General features: G+C 51.9%; 9 protein-coding genes across 9 annotated transcripts; 3 read left to right on the forward strand and 6 right to left on the reverse strand.

Annotated features, from left to right (window-relative positions):
- Positions 1-202: 202 nt before the first annotated feature.
- Positions 203-1,331, reverse strand: J4E88_002039 (uncharacterized protein; the record flags this gene model as incomplete). Its single annotated transcript, XM_049395705.1, has 3 exons — positions 203-269; positions 455-1,153; positions 1,324-1,331. 3 exons carry the CDS (start codon positions 1,329-1,331, stop codon positions 203-205), a joined length of 774 nt encoding a protein of 257 aa, XP_049258109.1.
- Positions 1,332-3,358: 2,027 nt separating this feature from the next.
- CCT8 (T-complex protein 1 subunit theta) lies at positions 3,359-5,135 on the reverse strand (the record flags this gene model as incomplete). Its single annotated transcript, XM_049395706.1, has 3 exons — positions 3,359-4,596; positions 4,647-5,017; positions 5,077-5,135. 3 exons carry the CDS (start codon positions 5,133-5,135, stop codon positions 3,359-3,361), a joined length of 1,668 nt encoding a protein of 555 aa, XP_049258110.1.
- A 557-nt stretch (positions 5,136-5,692) lies between these two features.
- On the forward strand, positions 5,693-7,002 carry J4E88_002041 (uncharacterized protein; the record flags this gene model as incomplete). The annotated part of the gene is made up of 4 exons (XM_049395707.1): positions 5,693-5,698; positions 5,784-5,929; positions 6,005-6,653; positions 6,706-7,002. 4 exons carry the CDS (start codon positions 5,693-5,695, stop codon positions 7,000-7,002), a joined length of 1,098 nt encoding a protein of 365 aa, XP_049258111.1.
- Positions 7,003-7,301: 299 nt separating this feature from the next.
- J4E88_002042 (uncharacterized protein) lies at positions 7,302-8,097 on the reverse strand (the record flags this gene model as incomplete). Its single annotated transcript, XM_049395708.1, has 3 exons — positions 7,302-7,568; positions 7,657-8,062; positions 8,093-8,097. 3 exons carry the CDS (start codon positions 8,095-8,097, stop codon positions 7,302-7,304), a joined length of 678 nt encoding a protein of 225 aa, XP_049258112.1.
- A 4,634-nt stretch (positions 8,098-12,731) lies between these two features.
- On the reverse strand, positions 12,732-15,968 carry J4E88_002043 (uncharacterized protein; the record flags this gene model as incomplete). The annotated part of the gene is made up of 6 exons (XM_049395709.1): positions 12,732-12,761; positions 12,815-12,886; positions 12,962-13,066; positions 13,118-13,599; positions 13,967-15,649; positions 15,701-15,968. 6 exons carry the CDS (start codon positions 15,966-15,968, stop codon positions 12,732-12,734), a joined length of 2,640 nt encoding a protein of 879 aa, XP_049258113.1.
- A 3,564-nt stretch (positions 15,969-19,532) lies between these two features.
- J4E88_002044 (uncharacterized protein) lies at positions 19,533-20,945 on the forward strand (the record flags this gene model as incomplete). The annotated part of the gene is made up of 2 exons (XM_049395710.1): positions 19,533-20,319; positions 20,371-20,945. The coding sequence occupies 2 exons, from the start codon at positions 19,533-19,535 to the stop codon at positions 20,943-20,945; spliced, it is 1,362 nt and encodes a 453-aa protein (XP_049258114.1).
- Positions 20,946-21,052: 107 nt separating this feature from the next.
- ABA3 (Molybdenum cofactor sulfurase) lies at positions 21,053-22,710 on the reverse strand (the record flags this gene model as incomplete). The annotated part of the gene is made up of 6 exons (XM_049395711.1): positions 21,053-21,444; positions 21,626-21,653; positions 21,717-21,845; positions 21,904-22,207; positions 22,276-22,546; positions 22,608-22,710. The coding sequence occupies 6 exons, from the start codon at positions 22,708-22,710 to the stop codon at positions 21,053-21,055; spliced, it is 1,227 nt and encodes a 408-aa protein (XP_049258115.1).
- Positions 22,711-23,760: 1,050 nt separating this feature from the next.
- Positions 23,761-24,843, reverse strand: J4E88_002046 (uncharacterized protein; the record flags this gene model as incomplete). The annotated part of the gene is made up of 1 exon (XM_049395712.1): positions 23,761-24,843. One exon carries the CDS (start codon positions 24,841-24,843, stop codon positions 23,761-23,763), a length of 1,083 nt encoding a protein of 360 aa, XP_049258116.1.
- Positions 24,844-25,200: 357 nt separating this feature from the next.
- J4E88_002047 (uncharacterized protein) lies at positions 25,201-26,490 on the forward strand (the record flags this gene model as incomplete). The annotated part of the gene is made up of 4 exons (XM_049395713.1): positions 25,201-25,399; positions 25,456-25,474; positions 25,539-25,643; positions 25,692-26,490. 4 exons carry the CDS (start codon positions 25,201-25,203, stop codon positions 26,488-26,490), a joined length of 1,122 nt encoding a protein of 373 aa, XP_049258117.1.
- Positions 26,491-26,666: the final 176 nt, after the last annotated feature.

The following is a 26,666-nucleotide window of genomic DNA, read 5'->3' on the forward strand; positions in this document are numbered from 1 at the left end:
TGTAATAAGATAGATACGATATAAACCCTCCATGCGCCTGTCCACGCACCAACGCCGATAAACATGTTGACTGTGCAAATGATTCCACAAGCATCAGAATCATGCGGAATGCAGTGCCTCCAAATCGAAAAAGATACCTTCGTCGATGCTGGGATCATATTTGTGTTCCAAATCCTCCATATCGAGACGATCGTTCGCGTTATTAAGACATGAACTTGGAAGCGACAGGGATGGTTGTGCGTGACTGTGCCCTTTCAAGCTGGGGTGGACTGCGGATAGCGATTCCGAAGTTTCATCCAAACTTGATCCCGAGTTGAATATGGGATCTGAAAGGTATGAAGTCCGTTGAGCAGGGTTCCTTGTTTCAAGACGAGGGTAAAAAGTGGAGTCATGGCCGCTGAGAGAATAGTCATACGTCGGAGACGAACTGACATTCACATTCGATGAAGCGTACCCGTGATAAGCGCTACCAGCGTGTGGCTGAGGTCTCGGGGCGGGCGGTAAACTAGAGCGCGCAACGTCCTCCAGCGGCGTGACTCCATCTGTAGAAATAGCCGACAAAGGCTGTGATCTGATGTTCCATTCCTGGTTGTTGTTGGTTGAATATGGGTCCGCGTTGAAGACTTGTTCGAATGACCAGGGGTCTGCAGCCGCTGGTGCGTACGCATCGAGATTTGTGCTGGTTTTGTTGGCAAGCCTAGGGCTTTGACCGCAGTAGCCCTCGTCATCCGTGGTCGTTCGGAAGGAATACTCGTGGGACACGGGCGGTGATAGGGGTGTGTGTATGGTCGCGCTCGTTGGAGGGTTCGTCATGAAATCCACTGCCGAATCGACTGATTTCGATCTTGCAGAGTGACGTTCCTGTACGAACCTGCGCGCAAAATCGAGGACCCCGTCTCGAAAGGCTTTCTCTCCCATTGTTCGGCGACCCGCAACGCTCACAAGCTCGGAGAGTAGTCCATCATACTGGTCACGATCTTCGTTGGCGTAAGGCAAAGGTATGGAATCTTCGGCCTCTTCGGGAAATAAGCGGCGGTAAACCAATCTCCACTTCTCCTCTAGTGTCCTGAGATTACGGTATTCTCTTTTCTTAAAGTTGAAATCGGCATCGAGGCGTTCCAGCGATAACCCGTGTACTTGTTTCAAATGATCTCTGCTGTGTGTTAGAACCCAAGCCGGTGAAGAGTTCTGATTTTGAACGCAGACATACTTCAACTTGGCAAGCTCAAGATACCCCTTCCCTTTGCACGATGATAACTGGTGCGCCTTCGGATCATGCTTGTGAAATGGGCAGCTCACACGGATCTCTCCCTCTATACCTACCTCGCCATGGTCGCTAGCGCCATCGTCCTCTTGCATGGAGAAGTTGAATTTATCGAGAGCACCATCCACCGGGAACCTGGGGTGGGTCCTGGCTGAAGCGGACCTTTTCCAACCCTTCTGAACCCCACTGGCGTTGCGAATGGGGGTGACCGAATTCATTGCCTTCCTTCTAGTCGCCGGAAGTCTGATTGAACCCTTAGGACCAAGGTCCGCATTTTGCTGCGGAGGGGAATATCGCATGGTGATTTCTGTAGGTGCGTAAGAGGGAGCTTCTGTAGAAAGTTAGCTTTAAGCGCATAGAAGAGATTGGAGATTGCATACCAGGCAATCTATATCGGTCAGTCGGTTTCTCTATACGCTTGAAGGCGTTCAAGAGTGCTGACTTTGTTTGCCAGAGATGATAGTGTCTCGCTGCCGGTCAACGAGCGAGATACTACCACCTCGTGACGAGCAGATGATAATATTCAAAAGAATACTATCAAATGATATGTAACATTGATGTGGCGACAACGTGATAACGATGTATCGACGAGGTCATTAAGAGATCTTTGAAAGATCAAATAACATTGAGTGAACGACGAGTTCAGCAGAAGACACGATGAGTACCTCTCATCTCAAGTCCCAATCAATGCATTATGCATGCAGATCGATGAACACAGAGACGACTGGACCCATCGTAGTGGCTGCTGAACGTCCCAGACTGACAGATCGGCAAATATGCCGTTCTCATCGCGATCCTCAATAGAGGTTCAAGCGGAATGATGTCCAAGTCTAGATAATTTTGAAATTATAGTCGTTCCAATGGAGTAACAATAAGTGACACAAATAACTTTAACACCAAAGGACCTGCACCGTGAGGCGTAGGGTTTGTTTCAGACCGGCTTTGGGGAGATGTGGAGACGTGAAGATGGGGATATGTGGATGTGTGTATATGTGGTGATAGGGATGGGTGTAGGTAGGGAACTCACAGCCAGATACTTTAGGGCGATGAATGGGATATTGATGCTCGGCAGGACAGCGTTGATGATGTTCTCGACTATCGAACAGTTAGTCAAAAAGGGCTAACTAGATTTGAAGACCATACCACAGTTTACGACCTGCGCATTGAGCAAAGTGCTCAGTAGATGTGTTCGGTATTGACGCGTGTACGTTGATCGAGCGAAGAGCGATATGTTGGAAAACACGAGGAATGTGGCGTACAGATAGACCGGGGCGAAAGGGGCGGCTTTTTATACTTCGCCAGACGCCAAGCGATTCGGCACTTCCGTGGAAATTATGCTTATAGAAGAATACTGGAAGAACAAAAAGGAAAGCGATCTGTCGCGTTCACCCAGCATCCTGCTGCATCATTGTCGCGGATCATGCCTCTGTCGGGCCAAGCGCGAAACACGGACCGCGTGATCTATGGAAGCAGCGGGAGTGGGAGCTGGGTGCCGATGCATCATGCATCTCGGGTAGCAACGTCTGCTGTTCATGCCAACCAGGCCCTGGGCAAGTCTGCAGTAAGGGTTGACATAGCTGTAATGCTAGAGCAATAATCGATAAACTCTGCATGCTCTTGGCTGAAGGATTGCGTTCAGAATCAACGAGGGGTAGATAAGGCCGCTTCCGCGGCGAGGATTGATTGGACTGCTACTGCAAGTTTCCAGCTAGACCAGGATCAAAGTAAGACCACACAAGGACCGTATGTGAGCTCAGAACTGAGCTGAAGAAGAAAAACAAACCTCATGTTCGTAATCCAATGAAAGCCAACGGACCAACATCCTGGTACGAGCTCTGGGTTTTGGTAGCTTGGGTCGAAGAGACATCATGTTAAGGACAACCCCACGAGTGCCCGAGAAGCCGGACAAATGATCACATCAGCTCCATAGTTGGTCGGGTTCGCTCAGAAGCATTCGGTACTTCCATACCATGATATACGTGACACGTGAACAGCCGAAACCCGGTGAGGTAGAACGAAGATATCATTCTTCTGGTGCTTCAATAGCGTCTAGTCGATGTCATTATACACTACCCCTCATACCGGCAACGGAGTTTAATCATCTTGGTCCCAGTTGCCCGGCTGCGCCTTTCCAGGCATCTTGGGTCCACCAGCTTGCCTTGCGACAATGATCTGGTCGACACTGAGAACCGTCCTCGCAGCCTCGGTAGCGAGCTTAATGGCCCACATCTTGCTGACCCAGAGATCGAGAATGCCCTCTTCCTTGGCATCGAGTGTACCGGTGTTGTCGTCGTTCTCAATATCGACACCGACAGTCCACTCGTCGTCTTTCCTGCCTTTCTGTGCAGCGTGTGCGACGTACAGCTTGGCGAGAACCTCAGTTGCGTCCAGACCGGCTGACTCTGCGAGAGTTCGTGGAATGACCTCGAAAGCTTCAGCGTACTTGCGGATAGAGTATTGCGCCAGACCGGATGTCTTGTCCGCAATGGCCTTGATCTTCTCAACAAGCTGCATCTCTGTTGCTCCAGCACCTGGGACCAGTCGAGGATCACGGGTGATGGCCTTGACCACGTTGACACCGTCGTCAATCGCCCGCTCAACGTCGTCGAGGTGGTTCTGAGTAGCGCCGCGTAGAACCAGAGTCGCGGTCCTTGTCTGCTCATTCTCCTGTCTGAATACTGTGACGCGGTCACCGCCAATTTCCAGTGTCTCAACGACGTCGATAGTACCCATCTCATCTGGCATAGGTGCACCGAGACGAGCGAGCGGCGTAGCACCGACTACCCTGCATAATCGTCGAAGCTCGAATTTGGAGAGAACCTTGATGACGAGGATGTTGTAGCGGTTGAGGTAGTGGAGGGCCAGCTCTCCGATGGTCGAGCCAGCAACGACGACCCTCATACCGGAGTCGTGGAGCTCCTTGATGACCTGCTCCACCTGCTGCTCCTCGCCCTTTGTGAAGTCCATCATCTCCTTTGCGTTGTGCAATAGTACCGTGCCCTTGGTCTCAGTCTGGGAAATGTCGATAGGACATGAGAAGACTCCGACCTTGGCCTTTGTCGCCTTTGTGACGGTACCGTCTGGCTGTCTTGCGAAGACCATGCCCTTGACGACCTTGCTCTGCTCCAGGGCACCACCCATGATCTTTACTACGCGGACGTTGTCGACATTGAAGTTGACGGGGTTCTTGGGGAGGACGGCGAGGACGGCTTCGGCGACAAGGTCAGCGAGGAAGTCTTCGCTACCCGACTGCTTGGCTGCGACTACGGTGCGGATAGCTTTGCTGAGTTCTTGCTGCGAGCGGATGTCTTCGACTTTGTCGCATACCAGCTCTGCGATAGATTAGCCCCCGTTCAGCTGCCACTTCACGTGCGTAACATACCCTCCAGTGTCTGCAGAGCCGCAAGCTGTGCCTTCTCGTAACCCAAGACAATGTCACTTGTCTTCAGGCCCATCCGTATTAACTCCTCCGCCTTCTTCAGCAGCTCGCCGGCCAGGACGATGACCAGATTTGTCGCATCACCCATCTCTGCCTCTTGTTGCTGGCTGGCCATGACGAGAAGCTTCGCCGCAGGGTGTACAACCTCGAGTTCTCGCAGTATCGTCGCCGCGTCCGAGGTGAGGATCATTTTCTGAAGGTGGTTTATGACAATCTTGTTGCGTCCATAGGGCCCGAGAGAGGTCTGAACGGTCTGGGCAATCGTCCGGCAGGCGTCGATGTTGCGAATAACAGCGCCATCTTCGGCGTCGTAGCTGTTGCGGGGTGGTTAGCTGGTTGTTTACTGTGATTGCGGGGTTGCACAGGGCCATACTTCTGGTAACCTTGCTTGAACAAGCCGGCATTAGGAGCGTTGGGTATCGTGAGAGACATGTTGGCGGCGTGTGAGGGGTATCAGGGTTGTGGTGGTGTGCCTGCGTCTAAGCTCTGCGCGGCGAGAACGCGTCCAGTCCCAAATTTCGATGCCAAGACTTGGAGATCGGGGGAAGGAAACACCGATAATGCACCTTCAACTGTCCCGGGAGTAAGGTATCAGATGTGATATATTGAGATGATGTGTACAGCTACACTACGTCACTTGGGTCTTTAATCGTGCGCCCTCTCGGGGGTTGGAACGGGGGCAAAGGCGCGTGAAGTTATCAGCCGCCAACGTTATTCTGGCGATAGTTACGGTACACCTAAGACCGCTCTGCTTGAAAGCATACATAGACGCATGCAACGCATGAGCCAGCGGATAAGCTGACTGCTGTGCCGTTTTAAACATAACATCGTCACATAGATAAGCATGCAAGCGTATAAGGTCCTTGAGCGCGTAAGAATGTGAGCAAAATCTATCTAGCCGTACACCTTAGGATTTGTGAAGGTACCGCTAGCGAAAAAGACTGCTCGACTCCCTCTAGGCACCGTTAAATGACCAGGATCTCATGACAATGCGAGTATGCTGGGGATAAGGATAGGTGCCGTAGAGAAGAAGAGATGGTGTTCGCGCCGAAGAAAAGTTAACTCGGAATATCTGCTTAGGTAATGCCGCTAGACCCAATGCACCTCCGCTCCCCGAACTTTTCTGAGATCTCGAGAGGGCAGCGGCTGCATCGAGATACCGCGGAGGGCACTGGGAGAAATGAACGCCGGACAGCAGACAACGAGGCGATTGGCCTCACGAGCCGGTATGGAATGCAATTGGGGCTAGAGGCAACTGGAGCGCTGACGAACGAAGGTCAATCAATATGTCGCTCATGTAGAGACACCGTCGCCCGCACATATGCATCCGCTGCCGCCGCCGCCGTCCAAACCGAGGACCAAGTCGCCCAACACATTCCTCCCGTTGCCCAGGTATCGCCGTCAACATCCTACGCCGTCAACGCAGGTGTCGTCCTGTCCCGCCCCCCGCAAATAACACGCGACCTCCACCCTTTCGAAGCTGCCTTTTTCCTATACCAACGACGATTGAACGAACGACTTGCGCTACCCTTCACAAGATACTTCTACGTAAAGAAGCGAACACCTGCAGACCTAGAATGGAAACGGAAAATGAAGCAACGGCTGACCCCCGCCCGCGACATCGGACGATACCAAGGCTACGGAGACGAAGCATGGAATGACGAGCTCCTCGTAGGAGCACAAGAGAGCGACTTTGAACACCAGGTTGGCAAGCTTATCGAAGACGCTGAGCAATCTGGCCTGGAGGACGCATCGGACACCACTGGCGCAAAGAAGATGGAGCGCGAGCCCGTAGAGAAGCCAATGCCGAGGATAACAGAAGCGGATCAGAAGAACGACACAAAGAGCTTGAATCGCGCGCTTCAGAGAACGCTATATCTGCTTGTTAAGAATAAGGAGGGGCAATGGCAGTTCCCACAGGATCGCTTGAAGGAGGAGAATCTGCACGGTGTACGCAATACCACATCCTACAGATATCTACTGAGATGCTAACAACTACCAGGCAGCGAGTCGTATCATCACACACACCGGTGGCATCAACATGAACACCTGGCTGGTCGGCCACGTGCCAGTTGGCCATCACCAGGTGGACTACCGCGAACCCAAGCCCACGGGCGACCTCAAGGAGTACGGCTCCAAGACCTTCTTCCTGAAGGCGCGCATCATGGCCGGCCAGGTCAACCTCAAGGAAAACAAGCTTGGTCTTCAAGACTTCAAGTGGCTAGCCAAGGACGAATTGCAGAAGGAGGTAGACGGCAGCTACTGGCGGCAGATCAAGAACATGTTGGCAGAGCGATGATTGATATGTACGACCAATGTATTCTAGCGTTGATACTGAACGCGTGTAACTCATGATATTCCCGATAGCATCATGCAAAGTAATCATGATGGATGCTACGCCGAGATCGCTGGTCAACGATGAAAACTCACTGTGAGAGTGAACACCACACCAGCATGTTTGAAAACAGGAAGGATGCTGAAAACAAGACTGAAATTCTTTGGACACATCGATCTTACATAACGCGAATAACTTTTCCCCTGCGGCCATTGTAAATCTTGCCCCTCTCATCTCCAAGCATAGCTCTCGTCCTGTAACCCTTATGTGCACTTCTCCCAATCATAACTGAACCCCTGCTGCGCGCCATAGTACTGGTCACCAAGCGCCTCACTGTAGGAATGCTCACTGTCTACAACACCCTTCTGACCTTCCTTGCCTTGTACCCACATCTCCGTGCGGAAAGTGAACGTACCACTTCCGCAATTAGGCTGAGGAATAAGCTCAGGTGGGTAACTGATGTTGGAGTAGTGTTCTTGAGCATACGGGCCAGATGAAGCAGGACCAATCAGGTCAATGGTATCGGCGACCTATTGGAAGAGTCAGTACATGGTCTGACTATTGGAGGGTTCAGTATCATGAACAACGTGCCTCCGTTCTTCCAACCCCTTCACCCACATAGTAAGCAAAGTCCCAGTAGACTTGCACTCCCTCGTCAAGCTGGTACGTCATGATGCCCTTTGTACCGTTCTTGTGCAGCCTCAGCTTATAGTCTTCTGCCTCAGCAGCCTTATCGAAATCCTTGTACTCCTTGTATGCCAGCGTCGTCTCACACCATGTATGGCGGGGGCCGGCCTCGAGATCGACACGCATCCATGGGTAGGCGATGTACCAGTAGTAGATCTCGCTGCCATCGACAGTGTTGGAGCCAAAGGTTGGGCGCGTGGTGCGCGAGACTGTGCCGTTTTTGCCGGAGTCTGGACAGCCTGGGCCGCGGATGGAGGAGATGGTGAACGACCAGTTCGGTGGGAGGATACGAAGGGGGTCGGCGGAAGGCGAGGGGTGCGCGAAGGTGGTCGCGAGGCTAAGAAGAGTGGCGGCAGTGGTTGTATACCTCATCGTGGATGGTAAGCAGAGCTCAGATAGATGATTAGTTGAGATTGAATCTGTTGTTTCGTGAGCAGATGCTCGTTCTCTCGAGTCCTTCATGTAGACTTTATATGTGTCAGTGTAATCTTTCGCGTCTGCATAAGGACGTGTACTCTGGGTAAAGCTATCATCACGGCATACAAAGAACAACTTCAGTAATCACCCGCAGGTCCAATTGGCACGTAACCCCACATCGTCATGGGAATGATTTTAGATTGCTATGGAAGCAGAATCAACGGTATGCGATGCCAGTATAGCGATCGCAATATCGAGGCGAAGTCTGGTGATGTTGCTCGACGTTTATGAAGGCTGGAAGAGTATGAGTGAGGGGAGATGAAGTCAGGCGGCAGTCGCCCAAAGTGTAATTGACTGCTCCCTGTTCGCGGCTGCATGCTGCGCTGAGCGGATATCCGGGGTGTACAAGGCCGATGTCCTTTGATCGCGCATATGCAGAGTTAATCGCGTTCATATGAGGTTGTTCCGTCAATATAAGGTTAAACGGAGCCGTGTGGGGAAACCTGGAAAGGGAGGGTATGCAGCCGCTTGTTAAGGTGCTGACGCTGTACAGCACCGGCCGTGTCCGTCAGCAACATGAAACACAGCGAATGAAGGGACGTCAATAAGGTAACTGTTTCCCTATCCGTAAACTGATACGTCAGTCTTTAGCCTATAGTGCTTGTTGTACGTGAGGAAATACGAATATGTTGAGTGCGTGTCACCATGGCTGGTTGCTCCGGAAAGATGTGACAGCATTTCGGAGAGTTGTTGTCATCCGGGATTCGTCCAGAAATCTGATCCATCGTATGTATTAGCGCTTAGCGAAATGTGAGAAATTGTGAAGCGAGAGCTTCGACGGAAATGGGTTAAGAGTGCGCTATCGATGACAAGTATTGCTGTCACTATGCGAAAGGATACCAATTACAGAAAGCTACTGATCAAAGCTTGAAATTGGAGTACTTCTCAGTCACTGAAAAGTCAGGGGCAACCCCGATGCAGTGTTGAGGTCCGATAGTGAAGACCCATGAACCCAATTCCATCATATCGGCATTGCTTGACCTGTTTCTCAAACATCGAGGTGATGGAATAAGGCCAGCGTTTCGAACGATTTATTGCTATCATGCTCGGCAAGCTCTTGCCAAAGCGACATGGAGACGGGAATGCTGATGTAGCGTTCTCATCGGTTTGCTGCGTCAACCCTAGTGGTATTACGAGGCTTGCGGCCCTTGACTTGGGAAAATCGCAATACGACCACAGCAAGTGATCCTACCGGTTTGATGTGATGCGGTCTAGTACTCGATTTGGGCCTTTCTGCGTAAGGTGCACCAAAACGGCCCGAAAAGGCAGTACGATGCGCTAGCGTAGTCGATGCAGGCCAGAGCCAAACCCGATTGGCGCTCGATGCGAGACCACCAGGTCTGCCGATTCTCCATATAGCTTCGTCGGCAACGCCCCAGACTTGTGCGTCATGTTCCGAACATCAGAGTGGCGTCCGAAGCGCGACAAGGGTTCCGCATATGTGCTGCTCTAGTTGTAGCTGTGCCTCTCTGGTACAACATGGGATATGTCGTCTAGCGAAAAGCCCTAGGACGATTGCATGGATAATCGTGTAGCATTGTGAAGACATCCAACTAGTATCATCAATGTGACTTCCCACCCCAGACATTGACCAATTCATCTAGTATCGAGACCGACGGAAACTTGCTTATGCTCAAGACGGATCTGAGAATCTCCAGTATCTCCGCTTGTCGATCTGGTGTCTCCATACATAGTGCCGCTGATGCCAAGTCAGTAATCTGTACATATACGAAGAGCTGGTATAAATACCTGCATAGATAGCCTGGAAGCTGACAAAAGCCGAAGGGGAGTTTTGCGATTGCTGCGCCAAAGCAATCCCACATATTGTCGACGTGCTTTCGCGAAGGAGCTTGAAGCGAGTTTGATACGTGTTGAGACCTCCGGTCGTTGGCTGATTGAGAATCATGATTATTCGCGCAAAGTGGTAGGTTTGAATAGCAGCAGCATGTGCGGGAGGGTGTATCCATATCGGCATCGGCTTTGCATCAAGGGTCGAGCTTGGAGAAGATGCGGTGGGTCCAGTCTCCACAGGTATGGGCTCGAAGCTTGATGGAAGGAGACTTTTCCATGCATCTAGCATCCGTAGTAGTGTTTCTCCTGCTTCAATGTAGCCAGCTATGTCTCCTTGCTTCGGCGCTGCAGCGAACTGGACACATTTTGCGGCGATATATATGATGCGTGTCGCCAGTCCTTCCGACGTGAGTTCCACCATCGGTACCTTGGGCTGATGTATTGTCAGTGCTGGTCGTCCAGTACGGAAAGCTGCCCAGATGTCTTGCCGCAGCCAAGCCCACCAAACTGCACGTTGCAGACTATCGGGAGACTCGCCGCTTGCGCCTGCGTTCTTTTGTATCCAAAAAGCTCCCCTCAGATGCCGATCCCAATTGCTGTGATCGGGATTACCGGCCGTACCAAACATTTCTACGAGTGGGTACATGTGATTAGTACCTTTCGCACACGTTGTTCGCATAGAGACATTGCTTACCATATGTCGAGATCATTGTAGCAGTGACCAATATTTCGCGTGAATTGGTATATGACTGATGCCATATATTCTGCGATAGATACTGCAGTGTCTCATAGTACAGTTGTTCGGCAGCCCTTCGTGGAGTGGACGATGCGCTAGAAGACGAAGCAGGCGTACCGGGTTGAACCTGAGAAGCAGCCTCATTGCCGACATCCTGATCCTGGGATAGGGCCATATGACAAGCACCGACTGCCAACAAGGACTTGAGCAGACCTACGTTATGCAAGGCGAGGTGGGGAACAACGTTCGCAAAGTGTTTCGCAGGGTCGAAAAGATCCAAGATCGGTGCTACATCACTGACATAATGTTCAAAATACGTCAGCTCTTGCCGCTTCAACTCAATCCTTGCTTCCGTATTCCATGGTTGCTCGGCTATTGCGACTGTGTGAACGTTGACGCTACCAAAAGGGTCATCATCGCCGGCTAGAGCGACGGATTGCCGAGGGGACTGTCTTCTTGATAAACTTGCAATATCAAAATTCCAGCGATTGCTATTCGTTTGCCCTTGCATACTGTTGATCGCGTCTTCCGCCAGTAGATCATACCTATCAGATCTTAGCCAATGTTAATATCAACAAGCGGGTCGATGTTACCATTCGACAGGTCCAAAATTAGGCGCCAAGCTTTCCCCGAAGGTGAAAAGACTGTCGTCAAGGAAGAAATCATCGTTTGGTAGTATACTTTCAGTGATCCCCGGCGGTTCTGCGGGGAATGAGGGCCACGAGTGTAACGGCTCCACAGGCTCTGAACCTAGCGTTGGAATGCTTACAGACCCAGGCTCGGTCTCATTGTTTGATGGCGCTGAGTTCCCAATAGCTGCGGTCACGTCGACATCACGCGCACTTAGTGCTCGCGGGCGTCGGGGTGTTGGGGTCCTCTCAGCATATACACATTCTCGTTGGACTCTCTCGCAGTTTTTGCAACTTGGATGGCTTTCATCGCACTTGACCTTGCGCTTGCGGCATGTCAAGCTGTCCACTTGTTAGCATTGCGCTTACGATGCTGTGCATAGAGAGGTTCGAGCTTCTGCTTTCACAGTAATCAATGCGTGCTTGATCTGCGTGAACTTACCACCCTGTCGAGGTCCTCAGTCCACGTGATTTAGACGGCATGTTGTGCTGTGCTCAGGCTGAGGGCGAGCGAGCGTGCGAAGCGATCGCATCGAGGAACGGAACGCGCTCGATGCGGGCAGGCCGACTCAAATACCAGACACGCGGAAGCTAGCCGCAGTCGCGTGCAGACGTTAGCAGCGACGCTAACTGTCTCACGGGCACCAGAAGGATTTGCTGTGGGGAACCTGGACACATTGGGGATTTACGGGATTGCGAAGTCTGAGGGACGAGAGCCGTAGCTGTGGTGCTGGTGAAGATCGTCCCGAGCTTCATTGGTGTTATGTAAGCGCTAAGCCGCCCGTCGGCGACCTAATGCCTTTATAATTCCAAAGCTTCACATCGTTGCAAAGGGCTGTGATAAGAAGGAAATTCTCTCAGTATTCCTGTTTTGTATTGCTGTCTAGATACAAGTTGGACCATTCTTAATTCTTCATACTTGGTGTAGCCTGTCAATCTTTCCTGGACGCCTTCTGGTTGTTTCTTTTCAAGGTCATGTACGCAGTCCACGAGTCTATCAAGCTGTTTTGCGACCCTTCTCTTTGCACCTCCAACTATTCTTCGATCCGTCGTGTAGTGGCTCTGACTGCGTGCCGCCTCGAGTCCTGGGACCATGAGTTTTGCAATCGGACTTGTAGGCTACGCTCTCGTTCCGAAAGTGAATGCCATGGAATAGCCAACGGAAGCCGCGAGCAGCGGCGCAGCAATAATCCCAAGGATTCAGTACCTCCACCAAAGCTTCATTGGGTCCACACTCGTATCTTTGTTCAGGGAACTTCGGAAGCCGATCGATCTTGTAGGGCCTCCATGGGAACGCCCAGTAATGCAGGACAGCAAAGACCAAAGTCTCCGTGCATGTAAGCAGACAGGTAATTCCGACATGAAGATCCAGTTCAGCAATGAAGCGCGTAGGTCGCAGTGCTCTGTATTGAATGAGCAGCGAGATGAGCCATGTTTGCCAATAAGTAAAGAAGACGATAAGCTTGACGCAAACCATCTTGAAGACGGGCCTGTTGGGTGCGAGATCTTCTTTGAGCTGCCCGTAGATCTGATGTAGGCAATACATCGCAACAAGAACAGAGAGTGCATCAAAGATGGCAGTCCATAGCGAAGCGTAGCGTACGTTATGACTTCCTTTGCAGAATTGACCGAGGGATGACGTGATGACGGCTACGGTTGTTACGATGGTACGAAGAACGACGTATTGAAATATCCCGATGTAGTTGATCTGCGGATGATCAGTACCCTCTCAAAGAATACAGGCTAGGCCATCACTTACATTGAACCAGGTAATGCCGCTCCTCGGCCTCCTCAGCAACCCTTTGTGCTCGCCGCCGGTCAGCTTCTGGAACCAATTCAACGGCCAACCCCAATTCTTCGGTTCGACGTGGCGAAAGTACTCTTTCTGCTCATGGAGGTCGGGTGCAATATAATGACACATAAGCGTGAAAAAGCTCGCGACAGCATAAGCGGAGTAGCATTCGCGGACAAGCTCGCAGTAGACAGCCCTTCTGTAGAACACATAAGAGAGCAATGTGGTCCACGCGTAGACCGGAATGACGAAGAGGATACGTATAATATGTTTTTGTTCGTGTGGGTGTCGGTAGTGCAGTGCGTGTTGCTTGATGTGGAAGACGGAAACCCCAATCGCCAATGACGCCAGAGTGCAGCAGACATTTAGAGTCAGCAGGTGGAAGGTGATATCTTTATGGCCAAAGGGCAAAGCCTGTTCGGCGATGAGGTCGCTCGTGAGCTGATCGCCTGGACACCGGGCGGCCATTGTCGTCAGTTGTGCGAATTCAGTGAGGAAATCAGTATGCGACTACGTAGGGAGCCACCCTACCGTGCACAACAAGGTCGATGCAGGAGGAGCATTGCAATGAAGAAGCTACAGCAAACCGTAGCCGTCGTTCTTGCCTGCTGCAATTTCGAGCAGCGGCCTGACATAGGGAAGGAGGATTTGGCCAAGAACATTTGTTGTAGAGCACCTGGCCCGGTTCTTCGACTTTCGATATTTCTTACACAAAGATTGCATCCCTTCGGGTAAATCATCCTCTCCAAATGTCTGCCCCTCTCCCTCTATATCCACCCCTCCCTCGCCCTCTGTAGCCACTACCGCCTCTGCCACCTCTGTAGTCAGGGCGCTCTTCACCAACTTCGACAACCCTGTCATCGTCGTCAAAACTGTATTTGTACTTCATCTCTGTCTTGATGCCCCGCCCCTTCCTCGTCTGGCCAGGTGCCCAGTCTCTGCTTGTCTCGGCGTCCAGTTCCTTCAGCCTCAGATCGGAAATATCATCCGAAACGGGGAGATAGAAGAGTTGGGGTTTCGCTTCTGTGGAGCAGAACAGATCGTGGAGTGTTTTGAATGAAGCTTCAGTATTTTGTCGGGTATCTTTCGATGAGGCGGTTGGGAGCGATGGTGCTGGTGCTTGTTGTATAGACGGCATCCGCGCGTCTGCGCTTGCGCGTGGGCCTCGTGGTGCGTTTGCAGGAGCACCTGAACCGACTTCCTGGAATACAGCTACAACAGAGCCATCACTGGATTCTGGATACACGACTTCAAACCGTTTGGGGTTATGTGAGCGTTTGTTTGCACGAGCGTCCTTCTCAGCAGCTGCAGCGTCCTCTTCCTCTTTGATCCAATCCTTCACGTACTCATCCGGGACGAAGTCGACCCAGAGCTCTTTCCTGTTACCTTCTGGTGGCCAGATGGAGCCGTGTAAAGATGCTCGCACTCGTGATGCAGCAGTCTTAGTGCTAAAGAGTACAAGCGCATGCGACTTGAGTACGTCCAGGAAAAGGGTTTCCACAATTGTGGGGTCCGGTGAGGTAGATGGCGGCGAGGCAAGAGAGATTAGGTGTGCTCGTAGTGGCTCCAGACGCAGAGGGCGCATGAAATTGCGGATGTACAATGCAGATGTCACAGGGTGGAGCGCGGGTACCGTGGGCCTGTCATCAGTCAAGGCTTCCTGGGGCGTGTCGTCTGCGTTGGATTTCATGAGGTCTTTGTACCGAGAGGCCTTTTCCTTTTTCTCGCGTCTTGTGTCAGTCTCCACAACTGGCGGATCCTCCCCGGCTGGTACAGAGCCAGTGTCGTTTGTTTCGCTTGGATTGCCATTTGCTAAAGGTGCGGTCTCTTCCTCCGATCTTCTTTGCTCCATGACGGTGTCCTCGTCTTCCTGCAGGTGAACGCCAGGCGCCGGTTCCTGGCTGGGCCTGTGCTTCTTTGCCTTGATTTCCTGGTCCGCCATCTCGGGGGTGTCACTCCTCCTCTTTCTCTTCTTCGAGTCTGTTTCTACTTCTTCCGTGTTGAGCCTCGATGTTTCCGTCGTCGAAGGCTCTGGAACGGTAAGGAATTCCGGCCTCTCAACGGATTGTTGCTCATTGGACACAGGTGAAGCTGTCTTCGCGTCCATGCTCGTGTCTTGCAAATCTTCGGGGAGTCCAGACGTTGGCTGCGCCAACCGCAGAGCTTCAGCAGCCGGTCCTGGAGCATCTGGCAGCTCGCCCTCTGCGACTTCGACCTTCTTTACGTCTCCAACTTCCGCATCCGTAGGCTCCGTCACGGTTGGGCCAACCACATCGTCGGCATCTGCGGGCGGTGCATTGAAGACTCCCGCCGGTTGTATTGAGCCGGGCTCCTCCGCATTGGTTATGTCCTCGGCAGGCCGCTCTATTGCTTTAATCTCGTCTGGTGGAGGAATATCGCTGTCTATGTGCGAAATTGTCTCGGGGAGGGAATCGGTAGTCGCTGCGGGTACGGGTAGAGGCTCTGGCTCGGCTTCGCGTGTAGGCTGCTGCTCGGCTTCTAGATTCGAGTCAGCATCTAGCGGCAGCGATGTACTCATAGTGCGCATACCTCCAGCCTCGGAGAGCGCTGGTCCAGGGACATGCTCTTTGGTGGCAGTGTCGTCGCCAACTTCGGTATTCACCTGCTCGACCGCATCCGGCGGCGCGTCTGCGCTTTCGGTACCCTCGTCTGGCGCACTGGGAGTCTCAGCAGCGAGGTCGGCCTCCTGGAGCTTCTCGATAATTTGCGCCTTTCGTGTCAAGCCGGTGCTGGGTATACTCCGGTCCTTCAACACCTGCCGCAGTTGCGCGACTGTCTGTTTGCTGTAATCTGTCATGGCCGGGTGCTGGGCTCAATTGTAATAAAAATAGCGGGAGTAGAGTCGCATAGAGTTGCTGAATATGTGCGCCTGTACAAGCAGCCAAAAGAATGATAGGTAAGGGAGAATGAGAAGGTGCGACAAGGCTGAGGAACCGCAAACGTCACGCCTCAAGGAAGTTCGCGCGCGTTGGAGGCGTGTGCTAGTGGCTTGGCATACATACACGTCCCGCAAGCCACCTGGGCGCGTGTGGGGAGGGCTGCATTAACCGAGCGATCATGGCATTCTGTCCCTTCGAACTCTCCGTCTACGTAGACATCGCATTCAAGGTGGTGAGCGCGCTGACTATCTACCCAGGTACCAGAAATGCTACCTGCCAAGTCTTTTCGTGTCATCATCGTGAAAGGGTGGTCAACCTTGGAAGAGTTGAATACCGCTTCGGGGAAAATCCGATCCGGTAAAGCATGCAAACATCAGCACGGTCAGCTTCGAGGGTCATGAGTTGATAATTCGGTTTGCGCATGTTCGTCATGAAGCCGTGCAAAATCAAAACACATGATACCAGTTGGAAGACGTTTATCGGAAGGTAAAGCTTAGCGCCATGCGCATCACTTTATGTTCTTTCAAGTTTCCTGTTCCTGAATAGGAAAACTCTAAGTTGCTTCACGTCGTCATCTCCCATAGCGTACCATAAGCGCTAGAGTGTACTCATTTGAGTAAGCTCTCACGCATACCTGAAAGTGGCCGCATGGGTTTGTGGTGACATCGTAATAGGGGTATCTGAAATTCAAAAATGTCAAGTCTCGAGTGATCACACAAGTATCATCCCATTTAATAGCATCATTGTGTACGGTTGTATAACGAAACGCTCAGATAGATGAGTTGAGTCAGGTAGCCAACATCACACAGGTTCCGGTATTCGGGAGCTTCATAGCCGCGCGATGTAAGAGTCCTTCTGGAAGGGATTGGAGCGGACCGGAAGCGCTGGTACCGACGATCGTTGATCTTCTTGTGCCGAGCGATTACTTGTAGCTAGCCTGATTTACAAGTGGATTCATTAAAAATCGAAACGGGGCGAACAGAAACCTAATTGATGGCTAGCGCAGAGAACAGGAGCCGTGATGTCCATCCCACCGAATGAGCATGGGAATGCCAGCAGTCGATCTCAATGTCCAGAGCGCCCAATCGCTCCGGATGCTACGGTCAGGTTCGGAAGCAAGGCGCTGACAGAGCTATAGAGTTATTATTGTGATGCAAAGCACCATGTTAGCCTACCTGGGTATGACGACGATCCCAAAACAAGAGCGCATCTTTGTATATAACGGGCCTATGCCACCGTAAGACCGCTCTCTACTCAACCATCCACCTAAACCATCAGCTACACCATGGCACGCTTCTTCTTCCAAATACTGCTTGCTGCCGCGAGCCTCGTCGCTGGCCAAAGCACAACGTGCCCAAATGAGGTTGCCATCTACAACCAGCAAGATCGCACTATGAGTGCGACCAGCAGTGAGTGTGAATTCTCTGAACAGTAAGGAACTTTTGTACTGACATATGCTGCAGACTGGTTCCTTGTTCCGGTGCCCAAGGATGCTGTCATGAAGGCCCTCAAGGAGTCGTTCTCGAGCTTGGTCAACCTAGGCGGACTAAATCTGCTATCTCTTCCCGAAGAGCTGAAATTTCCCGAGGGCATGCACCCGGTCATCGTTAACGCCGGGGCCAACACCGATATCCGCCAGGGCGGCCTCCAGCTTGCTACAGGATTGATGGTCGGCAGCTCTATGATCCCCTATGTTGGCGTCGGTAGCTCCAAGACACCACTCAATGCGCCCCTCGTGTCGTACCTTGCCGGCGTGGACGAAGTAACCCAGGGTTATGTTGCCGGCCTTGTCCCATCTCTAGTTGGTAAGTAATCGACGCGAACTCAGTTCAGCCTGTGGGTTATAGCTAACGCGCGACCCTTTAGCTACTGTAGGCGGTATTCAGACCAGAATCGGCGCATTTCTACCACTCAATGCACCATTCCAGTCATACCGGGATGGATCCTTCGGTATCAACTCGAAGTGGGCACAGGCACCCAACCCTGTCAGCGGTCCTGGCCTGTACTCTGAGGCGTTCGATCTCAAGTTCGTCAGCGAACCCAACCAAGCAGCACCCAAATACTCCCTCGACATGTGGAAAAGCATGGTCAACCAGCCCTTCTTGCTCGGCAGCGTGGGAAGCCTCCTTTCACCCAAGTGCCAACGCAACGTCTACTTCTTTAACAACGCCACCGCACAGCCAACTTACCGCTCGGGCAACGTAACTCTTGGTCCTTCAGCAGGTGCCGATGTATTCTCTGCTACCTTGCAAAAGGCCAGTCCAGATGGTTCCGGATTCTACCAGGGAGTTTATGGCTTCACTGGCTGTGGGCAGGCTGTCGGATATGGCGCTGTTGTTCCGCTAGGCGAGGACTGCGAGGCTGCTGCTCAGGCCATCAAGAATACCCCTGGGGCTTTGTAAGAATACTTAATGACCCACCTGGATAGGTATAGATGAAAACTACTTGTCGAGTAATACCAGTAATGTTAGCAATGTACCCAGAATGTCTCAATTCCAGGTTTTGTGTTTCTTACGTGCTATAGAACTAACGAAGAGCTGGCGGAAGGACGTTGCACGTCTTTGCTGCAAGTCGTTACGTCATTGTTGTCGCGTCCCAAAAATGGGGCGTTCGCTGTGCGCACGCGTCCTATTTTCCTCGACCGTTACACATTGTCTTCGCGCGAGCGATACTTGTTGAAAATCTGTCAGCCGGAGATTTATCCGAACTGAGGTCTGGGAATAACACCTCGAGAAGGCCGAGCAATGAATGTACTATACCGTTCGAGGTTAGCGCAGCTCATTAGTACGCAAAATCTACGTCATATTGACCGGAGATACCCAACGGTAGTCGAAATTTGTGGCATCTGTCATTGCTTAGCGTTACTAATGTTCTATCAATTCCTCGCTCTATTGTTGCTGCCGGCTTTAGCATCATAAAGGCGTCCGGCACTTGCCACGTTTCCGACAATCTTTCTCATTTCTTCGAGCTGCACCAAGAACAGGGATCGTAGTTTATATTCAAGCATCCCAGAATAAATCGTTGAGAAAAGCGACAAGATATGAACTACTGGAATCATGGATTCTAAAGACGAACGATCATCAGACACGAATCCCACTTCGACATCAAACGCCGACGTAGATCTTGAGAGTGGAAGGCGATCAAGACCAAGACAGCGGAGCGAGTCAACATCCGATTCGTCGTCGGAGTACGAGGAAGAGAAGGATGCCGATCATGACGGCCACCGTCCATCTGGAAGAGAACTTCAAGAAAGCATTTCGCGATCACGCAGCAGACGCAGTCTACCAAGAGACAGAAGAGCGACAGCCACGGCGAGTGGTATGAATCAGCCTTTGAGCCGCACAATATCTAGACGCGACACCGCACTTTCACGAATACGTACACGACCGAATGTTGCGCCATTTTCCCATCCTCTGGCGCATCAGCAGACCACTGCAGATGTGCTAGTAGATTTTGAGGGCGAAGACGATCCTTATCGCCCCATGAACTGGCCCACAAAGAAGAAGATCACAACGACCATGATGTATGGCCTCACGACTATGAGCGCGACATGGGCTTCTTCTGCATACTCTGCAGGTACACGACAGATAGCAGCCGAGTTCGACGTAGGAAACCAGGTCGCAGTGTTGGGCACTACGCTCTTTCTATTTGGGTTTGGACTTGGACCGCTTCTCTGGGCTCCCCTCTCAGAAGTCTACGGGAGACGTTTGGCAGTTTTGACGCCCATGTTCATTGCAATCTGCTTTAGCTTCGGTAGTGCCGTGTCAAAGGACTTCCAGACACTGATGATCACAAGGTTCTTCGGTGCCTTCTTTGCTAGCGCACCAGTCACGAATACTGGCGGTGTGTTGGGTGATCTGTATAGTCCGGCATGGAGAGCATTAGCCATGGCAGGCTACGCTATGGCGGTCGTCGGAGGGCCGTGTCTAGGGCCAATTGTCTCAGCAGCTTTTGTCGCCAATCCATCACTGGGCTGGCGCTGGACCGAATACTTCACTGGCATACTTCAGGCTACCATTCTATTCATTGACATCATTTTCATCGACGAATGCTACCCACCGAAACTCCTCGTCTACAAAGCACGTCGCCTGCGGCATGAAACCGGCAACTGGGCCCTTCACACGAAGTTCGAGGAGTGGGACGTCAGCATCAAAGAGTTGTCTAAGAAGTTTCTTCTTCGGCCATTACAGCTCCTGATGACTCCTATCTGTTTCCTTGTCGCGCTCTACGCTAGCTTCTGCTACGGCATTCTATACATGATGCTGGGAGGTAAGAGATATCGCTATAAGAACTGTCTGTGAGACGTACTGACACGTTCAGGCATTCCTATAATTTTCGGCGAAATGAGGGGATGGCCAGCTGTAAGCGCAACGCTGCCTTTCCTGGGCATCTTGGTTGGCGCAATCATCGGCTGCAGCATCAACGCCTATAACCAACTTCTGTACAACAAGGTCTATCGTGCAGCTGGTAATCGTGCCGTTCCTGAAGCACGTCTGCCACCGATGATGCTCGGCTCGGTACTCTTCTCCGCCGGTCAGTTCATCTTGGGTTGGACAGCGGACCCTCAATACCATTGGATTGCCCCCGTCATTGGGCTGGTGTTGCTGGGAACTGGATTCTTCACGATCTTTCAAGCTGCCCTGAATTACCTGGTCGACACATTTACGTTGTATGCAGCGAGCGCAGTAGCAGCGAACACTTTTCTTCGAAGCGCCTTTGCGGGCGCTTTTCCATTGGTGGTGACGCCGCTGTATCACAACGTTGGAGTAGGTCCCGCAAGTAGTATTACTGGTGGATTCGCGGCACTGCTTATCCCAGTGCCTTTCGTTTTCTACATATATGGCAAGAGGATCAGGAGAGCAAGCAAATGGAGTCGCGGGAGTGTTTTTGATTGAATAGTCAACGGATAACTACAGTAATGCCATTGTGAGTTTTAGCTCATTCCGCAATTGATGAAAGCTGGTTTCCGCGCTTCACGTGTCTGATCGACTCACTACCCGACTTAAGTTGTCATCACGTTTTTGATCTCCGGAAACACATCCGCGAACCGAGCCGAGAAAGACTCGACGTACGCACCCCAAGACTCCTTGCAGCCGTCGCATAGCTTTATTCCACCAAACGAGAAAGAATTATGTCCACCATGTGTCTCACGATGCTGACAGCCCTTACAAGTATCCTCGCTGCTCGCGTCGAGGAACTCACGGAGGCCGTTGAACATGAGCTCATCACTTCTCGCCATTAAGTGGTTATAGCGCTCGACGTCCTTGGCATCGCCATCCTGCATGTCGACGCGGTTCCAGAGCTTGAACTGTTGGCGTGCTTGTGTGATGACGGTATCTGTCTCAGGCCGACCGATCATCAATCCATCTTCGATAAACCGGTAGCGACGCATCACTAAAGAACTTCGTTAATGACGGTATATCGTTGCGAACACGTCAACCTAGGAAAAAACTGAACAGGTCTGCAGCCTACATCAACGTAGAAACCTGCAAAGTAGGTGGCCTAAAGTCCATGTAGGCTCTAGACCTGTTCAGTTCTTTCCTTGTATGAGCTGCGAAGGGAAATTTCAACCTACTCATATGTATAGGACCACCGAAGAATCGCTGCAGAGGTAGAGGTACGAAGTCAGTACGTGTTTCACATGTATTTCGTCAGCCAGGACTTACCAAGAAATTGATGATGACCATATGTTCTCGCTTGCCCGCCCAAGCAACATCGAGAGCCCACAGCAACTCACGGGACTGGTGGAAAGCCTTGATACGGATATCGGAAGGCGCGTATGCGAACGTGGAGTTCTAAAAGTCCCAGGTCAGTCCGTGTCCATCGCATCACGTTTGATCAGATATCACTCACTGTCTCGCCCTCGGACCGGTGTTTGTAGAAGGCTACACTGTCGTAAAGAGTGGCGCCGAGTTCATCCAAAGCCTCGAACTGTTCTTCGGTATAGTGTACGTCATCGAGATCGTTACAGACTAGAGCTGCGCCCATGGTAAAGCGGATCAAAGCATCTGTGTCGCGCATGCGAAACCATTGTCGGGGCGACTTGGCGAGGGCGGTAACGTAACGTCTGAACAACAGGCCTTCACGGCGTTTGCTTGCTTTGTCTGCTGTGATGAGAAGGAAGCAGCGGAACTCGCGAGCCATGGCCGCACTGTAGCTAGATAGGATGATATCAGTGTCATTCTGTGAGATTCGAGAACAGAAAAAGAGAACAGGTCAGCTTACTGTTCAGTTGTGCCCTGAAAGAGTTCGTCGAGAAGAGCAGTGAGGTTGTAGCCTAGAAGATTGTCGCCGAGTGACACCTGTACCAAGTCGCCTTTGCACTCCGCGATAATACCGATGACGATAACACGCATGAAAGCCACATAGCGATTCCAATTGGTGTATTGAGGAATCACGCAACGTGCGTACTCCCATGCGCATGCATATACTTCTTCTTTGATGCGCTGTGGAAGGTCGAAGTCTTTGAGATCGTTCGCGATATCGGTGGGATAGTCTATGGATTGGAGGATAAGTACACTGCCTGTATACTAAAAATGAAGAAGGGGAGACCTTACACCACTTCTCCCGGATCGGTGGTACGGACTGTTCATTCGCTACAGCGAGGGATGGCTTGAAGAACGACCTGATGAGTTTGAAGCCCTGATCAGATGTGAGCATAGTTGTTATTGAATGTCGAGTGTCAAGCGGCGTGCAGTCAACCGCGCGGAGAAAACATACCGACAGAGTTTCGCGATACTGCTCGCAAAGTCTCTCGAAGTAACCATACAGCATACTGAACAACACGATTTTGAACATGCTGTTCGTATCGCGGGGAAGAGAATCGCGTGCGAAGAGATTTTGTCCGGCTGTCGTGGAGAGTTCAAATACAAAACCCGTCGTGAGCAAGTTTGAAAACTTTCTTAGCGGCGCAAACGAAAGATTCTCCGGAAACCTTTCACTCATTTCACACCCGTATGACGCGTTCAGCTCGTAGGATTCGTCGTTTCTCGTAGGGGACAGTCGGCTCATCCTGCACATCGACCCTGACTGTATTGGCAATCACGCTAGAGTGGGGCTTGTGAGTGGGTGATGAGGTCTTTCCCGCACACGGTGAAACGGCGCAAACATACCTACACACCAGCAGCAGCGCATCATTGGCGAGACTGCCTGACAACATATCGATCGCGTTTGAAACAATAATGCCCAGAGTTGGGAGATGCAAGGAAATTACCGATAATGGAGACCCAGCACAGCGGCGTGGCTTTCTAGCCCTTGCACAATGGGGTAATTTCCTACCAGTCTCCCAGGTAACTGAGTACACTAAGCTCCGTTCATATAATGGCAGCGAGATTGAAACACGCTGCACTTAGCTGTGTGTCTACTCCGAATTTGCGTATTGGGTGTGATGAACATGTAACTTTTTGCCCGGAAGATGGCCATCGCGTTCGAGAACGGTGACTGCTGAGTACATGACGCCAGATCGAAGTCCAATACGGTGCCGTCTTCCGAGCTCTTACTGCAGAGTTTCGCAATCCCGCCGCCGTCTAAAAGAAATCCTTCGAATCAAATCGTGGAGTAGGTGATTGCCATTGTCCAGCAAGGAGTCTCACAAAGCAGAGATATCGGAAGTATGTGTACACCGGGAGGTCTACCATTCAAGCACTGGCAGTCTATGGTGGCTGGTCTTTCGTCATCGCGCCCGTAGTTCGGTCGATCAGAAAAGACTTGTTATACTTGAAATGCCACTCCTTCTCTCTTGACCATCGCCTTTCCACCACTTGCAAACCCGGTACCTTCGCTCCTTATCTCCACAAGTCCAGGCTTGGGCGCCTTTTCCTTCTCGTTGTCCTTTTTCTTCTTCTTGCCTTCCTTGGCGTCTGGAACTGTCGTAAGATCCGCATCGCATACATAGCAATGAACAGTCTCGGACTCCGGTCCTTGATCATGTGCATCTCGCTGATGGCGATGTTCTGGCCGGAGAAACTTGTCAACGCATGGCTTGCATAGGACGTGACCACAAGGTATAGCGAGCATGGCTTTCGTACTGTTTGAGAGCGCTTTTTGACAGCTGGGACATGTGCGAGCCGACTTTCCCGTCTCGGACGACTTTTCTTCGTGGAAGTTGACGCTCGTCAAGCTCTTCAGCGACAGGCTGTGCGGTTGGTCTGGGTGGCTTGATGGGCATACAGGCGTTTGTTTCGCCTTCTCTGCGCTTTTGTGGTGTTGGTCGGGTGTCTCGCCGGGAACCCAAAAGCTGGGGAGATGACCCTTGGCTGCTTTGCGCTCGGCGTCAAATGTGCGTTTTGCTTTGCTCTGCTCTTCTTGTGCGATGCGCTTGAGTTCCTCTTGGTCAATTTCGAACTTGCGTTTCGTGCCTCTAGCCTCTCCAGCCTTGGCATCTTGCTCTTCTTCAACCATGATCTTGCTGCCTTGCCTTCCAACGACTCGTGCTGATGCACCTGCTTTGACCGAAAGCCCCATCTGAACAGCTTCAAATTCCTCGACTGCCAGCAGCCGCGCTTCCTCCTCTTCTCGCAGTTTTTGGTCCTCGTCCTCCAACTTCTGGCGCTCGTTCAGCTTCTCTAGTCGCTTCATTTCCTTTCGTTGCGCGAGAAGATTGGTCATGGCGCATTCGCGACAGAACAGATCGCCTTGTGAACAGCACACTGGGTCTACTGAAGGAAGGAGACATAGTTGGCAGGAGCCAAAAGGTAGAAAAGAGTCACGGGTCAGACGTGTAGCCTGCGAGCCCCATCGGTCTTTGAGGGCATTCCGCTCGTATGAAGTGAAGATAGTCTTTGGGGGCGGCATGTTGGGTTATGTTCAGCATTCAAGATTCGCAAATCGAGACGCGACTTTTCGTGATAGGTATACCAATCCGGGCAACAGTGCCGAGCCCTGCTATGGGATTCCGTGAACAAGCTCTGAAGATGATGCACAAGACCCGCAAGTTCAAGTCTAGTCATGTACAGTGTCGAGCTCTTGCTGTGGTGGTGGAAGAAGGCGTGTTGGAGCGGAAGAGCCAGCCACTTGGCGCACGTGCAGGCCGCAATCGCGCTAGTACTGTCGCCAAAATGCCGGTCCCTGGCAGTGACGTTGGTGGGCCGCGGCATCCAGCTATTGAGCGCGAAATCTTCACATGTCGCCCTCAACCCCACGCCTACACCAATGCGACCAGAGGAGCAGCCGGAGGCCCCCAGCGGGCCATGGCGCGCCGCGTCGGCCTTCACCATGGGCGCTGTCGGGCTCTTGTGCAAAGGATTCCTGAATGGCCTGAGCAAGGTTGAGACGCACGGAATGGAGGGCTTCCTGAAGCTATTGGATGAAAGAGAGGATCCAGCGAGTAGGCAACGAGGCCTCATAACTGGTAAGTGCTTGTACTATCAAGAATCCAGGAAATGCCCAGTACTGACGAGCGTGCAGTCTCGAACCACATCTCCGTGTACGTACGTTTGCCATAATCTCCGAATCGTCATGGATGGACTGCGCTCACACAATCTATACAGAATGGATGATCCCATACTATGGGGTATACTACCACTCGCCTACATATTTACCCCGGACAATCTGCGCTGGGGATTAGGTAGTTATGATCTATGCTTCACCAACAAGTATGTCACCTCTGGAATGCACAGAAAGCTCGGCTGACGCCCTAGCAGAGGACTGTCGACATTCTTTACCTTTGGACAGGTTCTACCCACACATCGTTCGGCGCATTCCCAATTCGGCGGCCTATTCCAACCCACCGTAACGCAAGCGATCCGTCTTCTCTCACACGGCCCGTTCTACGAGCAAGAACCACCAGAAAAGCCTACCACATCGCTCAAGAGCCCAGACCTCATCGATCCTTTTACCGACGGCCACCTCACATTCTCTACAAACGGACAAGACACGTTTCCTGCGCCCTCGGCATACCTGAATCGGCGGCATGCGTGGGTGCACATCTTCCCTGAAGGCATGATACACCAGACGGAAGACAGGATCATGCGCTACTTCAAGTGGGGAGTATCTCGATTGGTACTTGAGAGTGAGCCGATGCCCGACATCGTCCCCATCTTCATTGAAGGCTTCGACAATATCATGCACGAGACACGCACCTTCCCGCGCTTTATACCACGGCCGTTCCAGAACGTCAGGGTGACGTTTGGTGAGAAGCTGGATGCTGAGGAGGTATTCGGCGACTTGCGCGCACGCTGGAAACAGATGCGCGCAAACGAGGAGAGGAAGGGAGGAAAACTGCAAGTCGGTGTTCTCAACGACGCCCTGAAGTACTCCGACGAGGCCGTCAGCATACGCAAAGAGTGCACGCGGAGGATACGGCAGGCGGTTCTGGACGTCAGGCGGCAGCGAGGCTACCCTGAAGACGACCCGAAGAACGGCCTCGCAGAGACATGGCTGAGAGAAGGCCCGGGTAGAGAGGGGCACAAAAGGGATGGCAGCATCACAAAAGACACTTGAGGCGTGTGAGGTGTATGGTATGTGTATTGTGTATATGCGACGCCCGGCATCGGCGTGCGAAGCCAGGGGACGCGACAGACCAGCCGAAGCGTGGTCAGGTCAAGACGCCTCGTCAACAAAGAAGCGCGGCAGAGTGTCAGATTAGATCAAGTAATTACACCATCAGCGACTCCTGC

This window comes from Alternaria novae-zelandiae, assembly GCF_023758075.1.
Source record: "Alternaria novae-zelandiae strain BMP 2774 chromosome Unknown scaffold_3, whole genome shotgun sequence".
Taxonomy (NCBI): domain Eukaryota; kingdom Fungi; phylum Ascomycota; class Dothideomycetes; order Pleosporales; family Pleosporaceae; genus Alternaria; species Alternaria novae-zelandiae.